We start from the raw sequence: 8,533 nt of genomic DNA, 5'->3' as shown, positions 1-8,533 counted from the left end.
GTACTTCAACCTCACTTCACAATTCTCAATTACTAGTTGGCATTACCATACATGTTTTACTTGATTGTTGTGATAGATTTCTCCAATTGATGCTTTACCTATTTCTTATAATTTGACTTTTTTCTTGATGCGATCTAATCATAAAACAACTCTATACTGATCATGATCATGACATACTCGAAAACTGGTTTACTTCGAAAAAGTAGAAATGATATGACTTATGATACTGAAGAACCAAAACAGATGTTGGTATAGTTACAGAGAAGCAAATATTGACTGTAAAACAGTTAACAAAATTTGAAGCAAATTACACTGCACTGTAATCCAAATGCCTCCAGCTTTCATAATTAGGAGAGAAAAATTGTTTCGATTGCTTTACCATAATACTGGTTCAAGTTTGCACATTTTCTTGTACTAGAAATACTATGAATTTTACTGCTACATTACCTTCTACCTAAGCTCATCCTAAACCTTCATCCAGTGATCATTTTCACAAGTCATGCGGCACTGATGATGTAAGATTAAGATTCTGAAATTTGGAAGCAGTTGGCTCTATCAGCATTCAGCACCATGAACAATTTCGGATTAACCTGATAGTTTCCTTCAGCTATTAGGGTATTCAATCCGTCCACCTCTTCCAGCAATTCTGAGGTAACTACCACAGAAATATTCGACAATGGTATTAATTGGCCAACTAAAACCAATTTGAAACACTGAAGTCCCTTAGCTTACTAAGATGTCTTTCCATGTCTTGTCTTGTCTTCTTCCACTCTTCTTTCTCTATCACAGTAGTAAAATCATCTCTTTCCTCCTACATTAATATGATGCCCGCTCATCAGAGATGGATAGACAGCGACAATAATACAGAGATAAGAAAGAATTTGAGTAAGGATGCTCACTGATGGTATAATTTTGAATGAGTTCCCGTTATCACGGATGACAAGTAAATCATTCTTCCTATCCCTGCTTTTTCCTCCAGGAACTGTCACCTATTTTTTGGAAAACAAAATCACTTTTTAATACTAACAAAACAATAAATAAAGTGAGAAACCAAAGGCTACAAAGCATTTCTTCATTCTCCAGACCATAACAACAATAAATAGGATAATGATGCAATGAATTTTTACATAAGTGTGTACATCATGAAAACTAAAGTGTTTAGTTTTTTCTTTCTTTTCAAAATTCTTTCTTTTTTTTCTTGGAGAAAGGTGAGGCGGGAAAGAATGATCATTTTCTTGTCCACTACAGTTTCTTTCCTTTTTATAATAATGCTTACAGTAGCATTATAATAATGCTTACAGCAGCTGTAATAAGCTATGATAAGCACTATTATAGAAAAGAGGGACTGTGAAGAGCTATTGTCACTGTGCAGTTACATCTGGGACAATATATTTAAAAGTTGTGATAAAAGCTCTATCATTGGTTACTAGTAATTACCAACAAGAAATTGCACATCAGACCCATAAAGAAAAGTACGTCAAAATGCAAGCCTATCATAACTGGACTTTTAGGGAGTAGTAGAAATATATATATCAAAGTTATCAATTTCAAATAAGTTTCAGACCTTAAAGAAAGGGCAAGTTACATGTATCTGCGTTGAACAAATTTCGAACATTTCTGATACTCTTTCTTCTGTTTTTCGATCAGAACTACATTATCTTCTTAACTTTTTATCATTGAATTCATGTATTTTATTTTATTTTTTGAAACTGGTAAATGTGTGAATTCATGTATTTAATCATTTCAAACCTATACATTTTCTACAGAGACTAATCCTACATACACAGTGCAAAAGGGATAAAATGAAAAAACAACAAATAAATAAGAAAAAAGACGTATTTCTATACTTGTTACACATTTGAAAGAAGTTGAATAATATTTGGGACTGCTGAGAAGGTATGCTATATTTCAAATATTCTTCCATCCAACCTTACCTTTCTCAGGAAAACTATATTTCAAATATACATGTTACTTCCCTTAGACTCGTTACCTTGTTCGACTGAACAATCCAACTTTCATGTTTAATAGTATATAAGATGCTCCGAGCATATTTAGTGACTTTACTTGTTAAGGGCTTTGCAAGGGAAGTCCTGCTATAAAATGCCAAGAAAAGAAACAGAGAGACTGCTAGAAATTGAGTCTTTGTAGCTAGATAAAGAATTGCTAGGAAATATGGATGTGTAGGGGGTTCAGATTCTTGTCTTTTCAACCTAATTTTATGTCTCATTGTGTAGCAGTGATCACTGATTGTGCAACACTCTGCCAATTGAAACATTTAAGAAAAGCACAAGTATGGGACAAAGAAAAATCTTTAATGCAAGTCAGAATAAGCAGTTAGAGAAAGGATAACAGTTTTATGTCCATCCACCAAGCAAGCAAAAGTAGGAAATGTGGAGTCCAATTAGAAATATTACGAATAAAGGTAACAGCTGTTAAACAAGGTGTTCTTTCCCACCTAACTATTCTATTCAAATCTTGAGGCAAATCTAAAGAAGAGTACCAAAAAAAAGCATCAACATTCTCTAATTTGTATAAGAGTCTGTCCTTGTGTTTCTTGATACAACGAAAGCAGCTCCAGATGAATTCATGACACCTATCAGAAGCACTTTCAATGGAGGAGAAGTCAAGAACTAGGAGCTTGCTCTATCGCACTCTGAAGACTATACTTGGGCATCTAACAGACCAACTCAACCAAATTTTCTCTTGCGCGTGCTCAAGGCCACATATCTTTGGCACAATATTCATTTAGTATCGACTTTTCATATGGCTCTTTGTTTGTTGCTCAAATTGTCCAAAATTGTTCATGCACCTGTGTAGAATCCTCCAAAATGCACTATTTTAGAGGATCCGACATGCACCGTTTTGGCATTTTTGAAGAGGCAGAGCAGCATAGGCTTTTAGGTTAATTATAATTTTAGTTCCTAAATCATAGTCTAAACAGTTAATTAACACACACACACTCCTTACCTTTTCATACTAGTAGTCGTAGTATTACTCAAGGAGTTTCTTGTCCCTCAATGTCACTTATTATCTGTTGTTTCTTGCATTTCGAATATCATATTATTTTGTTGCAGTTGCAGTTCTTTTTTCAAAATGCTTTGACATGCTTTTTATAGTATTTTCCCATGACTTCTTCACTCATGTTATTTCTTTTTTTGATTATCTTTGAAATTATTTCCTTGAGCCAATGGTCTATCAGAAATAGTCTCTCTACCCTCAAGGTAAAGGTAAGGTCTGTGTACACTCCACCCTCCCCAGACCCCACTTGTAGGAGTACACCGGATATATTGTTGTTGTTGTTGTACACTCCTTCCCTTTTGAGTATAAAAATGAAATCCTTTGGCATTATCAGCAAAGTGGAAATGGCTCTTTTGGGTCTGTTATATGTCAATTTACTCCGGCTCTATTGCAAACAAAACAATTACCCCTTATCAGTGCAAGGCAGCCAACCACTTCCTCTCATCCATAGAACAAAGAAAAAAATTTAAACTTAAATCCTTCAGTTTCCCCCCTTTGCCCCTTACCCTCTTCCATGCTAACTCCTCCTGAATCCTGCACCCTTCCCCTTGAACAAAACACCCATTTCCCCAAATTTCTATATTCCTTTGCACTGTAAAATTAAGTCAGAATTGATTGTTGAGCGGTGTAAATTGTTAAACATCTCTTCAAAGAATTAACAATCCAATTTTCTAATTTGACAGCATTGGCACTCCAATTACACAGGCAGCAAATTCAGCCCTATGAAAATGAAAAAGCCATGTCCGTGAAATAAAAGATAATCACTTCATCAGGCAAGTTATTTGATCAATAAAAAATTAGCTAATCTAGAAGAAAAGGTGTTTGATCAAATTTGTTGATTCCTTACCACTACTTTGGCTCTTGTGATTGATTTGGTTTTGGAATCAATAACGTATATTTCTTCGAAATCAAGAGCAAATTCTGGATCACCTGCCCTGCGATTCCTGTAGTGCTTTGTCAAGAATACCTGCAACAGAAACACACTGATCATACAACCCATAGAATGCAAGATTAAGCATTCTTACCTTCCTAACATAGTCTTCATACCAGTCAAGAGGAGCTGTCTGGATTAAGTACTTGAATATCATAGTTGTGTGATACAACCATAAGAATTTTGATGAACTTTTTTTCAGGATACATGGATGGAGTACAAGAGATCAGTATATAAGGCTTAAGCAACAAAAATTCCAAAATGATCACAAAAATGGGTAATAAAGTTTAGGGCCTCCCTCCAAAAACAAATCAAGAAAAAGGATTAAGGAGGAAGATTTGCCTAAAAGCAAAAATAAAGAAAAAGAAGAAACAAAAACAAGAATACTAAAAGTGCCTTTCTTGAACTTTTTCCTTTCTTGTTTTCTTATGTCTCAATGGAAGCTCATCCCATATCCCAGCTTGCATTTTACATTACAATTAATACTACTTCACAAGCTTCATATCTTTAGCAAAATAAACTGCATAAACAGCATATGACAGAACAAATGTCTAATCAGTTGAAACAGAAGACATCAATACCTTCATAATTTCCCTCTCAGATTTATACATGGGATCTCTAGGTGCATCAATGGGAGGCTCTGTCACATTGTAGCACCCATAATCACTCATTGCACACCTGATATACTACATGAAAAAACATATTGTTGATCAAGAAGTTACTTAAACACACTGAATCTATTGTAAGTTGAATCATAAGTACTCAAAAGTAAGTCATACAGCAATCAACATGTACAATCATAAACATATAAATACTACACCTTCTGAGGCATTGGTGCAAGAACTCTGGGAATGGCATATATATCAGTATCTGGAGGTGTAACATACATCTGCATAACAAATACAAATGATACTTCATTAGCTAGCACATGCATTGTTAAAACGGTAACGAACATTCAAATTTCACTATCTGAATTTCCTACACCCCAAACTTTGGTATAATGTTCTTTTCATTTGCTGACCTACCCATGTTGAACATACACATGCGTGCGGTAGTACTAGGTGCAATCCTTCAAAATACTCCAAAACCTTTATCAAATTGACAATCCCACCAGGATATATACATATATATCAATTTGCATACCAAATACACACCCATATTTGAGTCCATGTAACATGGAAAGACAAAACCCCATTTCTTTTAAAAAAACACATCTGAGGTGTAATCCACCCAACTGCCTGTCCAGTCCACAAGCACAGGTTTTGCCAATGTAATTATGCTCATAGGTTGAAGCAGATTGGCACCAAGTTTGGAAGCTATTATTCCAATAGTGATCAACAGTACATTATTCCCCTGACTCAGCCTCTAGGTCATCCCTTTTGGACAACCCTGATAACCATTTTATCAAGACAGAAATCAACAAAGTGTTTACATCAATATGAATTCCCAACACCGAGAAACTTATAAGGATATAGAGCAACTATAACCGTTACAAATAATACTAGGCAAAGCGCTAAAATGCAGATATTTTATCCATAAAAAGAAACCAAATACGCAATTTCCAATATACAAATGTGCAGATTCTAGTGCTAAGATACTAATGCTCCCAGCAGACAAAAAAAGAGACAGAGACTCAGAATTTAACCTCACGAAAATCATAAACATCGTTATCAGGATCAGGAGGTTTACGAATGAAGAAATCACAATCGAAAAGGCAAATTTTATGAAACTCCTCCTCCTTAATCCTATAATCCACAATTTTCTCCGAATCCCATCCTTGAGTAAACACAAAACTACTGCTATTCACCATCGCAATGTCATCATCACCCCTAGCAACAGCTAAAGACATAGCACTACCACCACCTAAGAGGGTATCGTAGTCAACATCAAAGTCCTTCTTGTTGTCTGCTTCTTCCACTTCATCTTCGTCCATGTCATAGTCATCTGTACCTCCGCCGTCAGCATCTCCGTCATCGGCGAACACCCTGAAATCCGGTCTTTTTGAGCTCAAACTTTGTTTAACAAAAATGGGGTTGTTGGAAATTGGCTTAGCGAACGAAATGGTGAAAAGGGTCGGTGTAGAAAGTGAAGAAGGTGCAGTGGAGAAGGTTGAAAGCTTCGCCGGAAGCGGCAAGAGGAGACCGGCGCTCATAGTTGTTCAGAGAGTGAAGAGGAAAAAAGAGAAGTGGGGGAGTGGATTAGATTTGTACTTTTTGTTACTCATATTATGGTCCCTTTAATATCCTAGATTTGATACTCAAGTCCCCTCGAAAGCAGGGATGGCAAAGATGCGGACGATGTGGGGCGTGTTAAATCCGTACAAAGCTACAAATGTTTCGATCCACCTAACCTTGCCCTGCCACATCTCATGTAGTAATTTTTTTTATTTTCAATTCGTTCGTCCTCGTCTCATCATGTCCCGCATAGATTCATTCCCCATAAATTCACCTGGTATAAATTATTTTTTATGACTTTCCTGCCACTTACTTTGTTCTATTTTTTTCTTTCTATAAGCTTAATATGTTAGAAAAGATTAGCTGAAACTTTTGTAATATAAAATCAATTATAAAAACTTGATTTCTTGATCTTTAGAACTCCGTTTGAGCTGATTTTTGTTTCTAATTGCTAGAAATTGTTGGGGTTTTGAGTTAGGATTATTGGGGGAGCATTGTGGGCTTGTTTTGGAGATAATTTCTCGTCCAAAACCTCCTTAGTTATCTCTTTAATGGTGATTTCTCGAAGTTTTAGTGCATGAGCTATTTCAGGTGGATTTAAGGCTTAGATTGTGCCCTTTTCGGGGCACAGGCTCCTTAGTTGAATGAGATCAATTGACTCTCGGCGTGGGTCTTAAAATGTCATTTTGACTCATTTTTAATTTCGTCTTCAATTATTGCAATTTGGGTATCAAAATGTCTATATTGACGTCGTGATCATTCATTTGATAGTGTGACAACAATCAGAGGCAGTTCAGAAGGGTAAAGCTCTTGTTTAGTGATTTTGGAGTGCGCGTGATCAATTTTGAGGTAGGATACGACTTACCGGTCTTAGATTGAGTTTGAGTTGCTATTTACATGTTATTTAGCTAGTATTAGGAGGGTTATGTACCTTTAATCATGTTTAGTTGGTAGAACACATGTTTTAGCCATTTTTTGGATAGTTTTCGGGAAATTGAGCATGCCTACTTAGGTCACATTGTTGTATTTTACCTTGTTGTAGACTTGTATCTATTTGTTTGATTGTACTTGTAATACCTCACATATACGGGTGTCCCTCATGCCATGTCTAAGGCTTGAAAACAAAATTTAAGAATTTTATTGTGACATCGCTCGTGGTTGAAAACATCAGTTTAAAAAAAATGATAAATTTTTTTTTTTAAAATTCTATCCAAAGTGCCTCAAATATTTATGAAAAATATTCTTTAGTTATGAGGTATTTTCCTATGTATTTATTTTATAAGAATTTTATAAATTATTAATATTTTAACGTAGATAGGTTGTTTAGTTATGTCAAGAGATTATTCTAATACATAAGGTAAATTTTATTAAAAATAATTTTTTTATTAAATGTGGTATATATATATATGAAAACGAATGACATATTTTTGTACAAACCTATGTTATATCCAGATGTGTATTTAGTGAGATTAAAAATAAAATAAAAATAATAATAAAAAAAGGGGGTAAACACCTCCACCTCCACGTGGAAGTGGAAGGATAGCACTACATGTTAAAATGATTAATAAATGGTCATCACTTATCCTATGTAGCATTTATTTGTTTGATTACTATATGGAAGGTTTGTTTTATAAATTGTTGTCCTTTGTGGGTGGCTGTTGATTAAGTAATTTTTAATTTGATTGATTGATTGTTAATTAAGTTGCTACCACCGCCTTTCTCAAAATATATACATATAGATATATACCTTTTCGTTTTCACATACGAAAATGGTTTCTTTCAATTATGATAGCTAACTAAATGCAACATAAGTATGGAATTGGATCCCCTCTAGCAATTATTTCTATTATCAGGGAAAGCAGTAGTAAGTTAGTTTAAGACAAAGCAAAAATCAGCTTCTCCAATATATACATCTATCTTCAAGACATAAGCCTCGTGATTCTCAATTTTTTATCAATCTTTGTGTCTTGAGAGTTTCAAATTATAGCAAATCATATGTTTTTGCCAAAAAATGTTGGTGGACGGAGTAGTGAAGGCTTTGGAATGCGGATGTCAAGGTATGTTAAGGCATTATCCTTTTTTCTTCATATCGTGCGAATTCCAAAAATTACAAATCATCGAATGAGTCCTTGTTTTACTATAATATTGCTAGGAAGACCCTTTGTGAAGGGGATTGGGGTGTCAGCTGGTTTTATTCCTTGATCTTATCGTATCATGGGTGTACTTATAGAAGCATGGAGTATGTTTTACGGTTAAAGCTATTTTCCGTCGAGTTTATTACCCCTTATGTTTATTTGCAAGCTATTGTCGAAAGAACGAGGCTGAAGTGTTGGGGAATTAGTATGTTATACCTAGAGGAGTTGTTAACCCATTCTTACTCATTAGAAGCTTTTACGAGAATATTATTTGA

General features: G+C 34.9%; 1 protein-coding gene across 1 annotated transcript; it reads right to left on the bottom strand.

The window, feature by feature from the left end:
- Positions 1–301: 301 nt before the first annotated feature.
- On the bottom strand, positions 302–6,186 carry LOC125855007 (PLASTID TRANSCRIPTIONALLY ACTIVE protein 6, chloroplastic). The gene is made up of 6 exons (XM_049534635.1): positions 5,595–6,186; positions 4,770–4,838; positions 4,531–4,635; positions 3,866–3,985; positions 900–989; positions 302–811 (listed from the first exon to the last, which is right to left on the bottom strand). The coding sequence occupies exons 1-6, from the start codon at positions 6,099–6,101 to the stop codon at positions 695–697; spliced, it is 1,008 nt and encodes a 335-aa protein (XP_049390592.1). The 5' UTR covers positions 6,102–6,186; the 3' UTR covers positions 302–694.
- Positions 6,187–8,533: the final 2,347 nt, after the last annotated feature.

The sequence above is a fragment of the Solanum stenotomum genome, chromosome 2 (genome assembly GCF_019186545.1).
Source record: "Solanum stenotomum isolate F172 chromosome 2, ASM1918654v1, whole genome shotgun sequence".
Classification (NCBI taxonomy): Eukaryota; Viridiplantae; Streptophyta; class Magnoliopsida; order Solanales; family Solanaceae; genus Solanum; species Solanum stenotomum.
The sequence above is the reverse complement of the archived record's forward strand: the minus strand, read 5'-3'. Positions and strand labels throughout refer to the sequence as shown.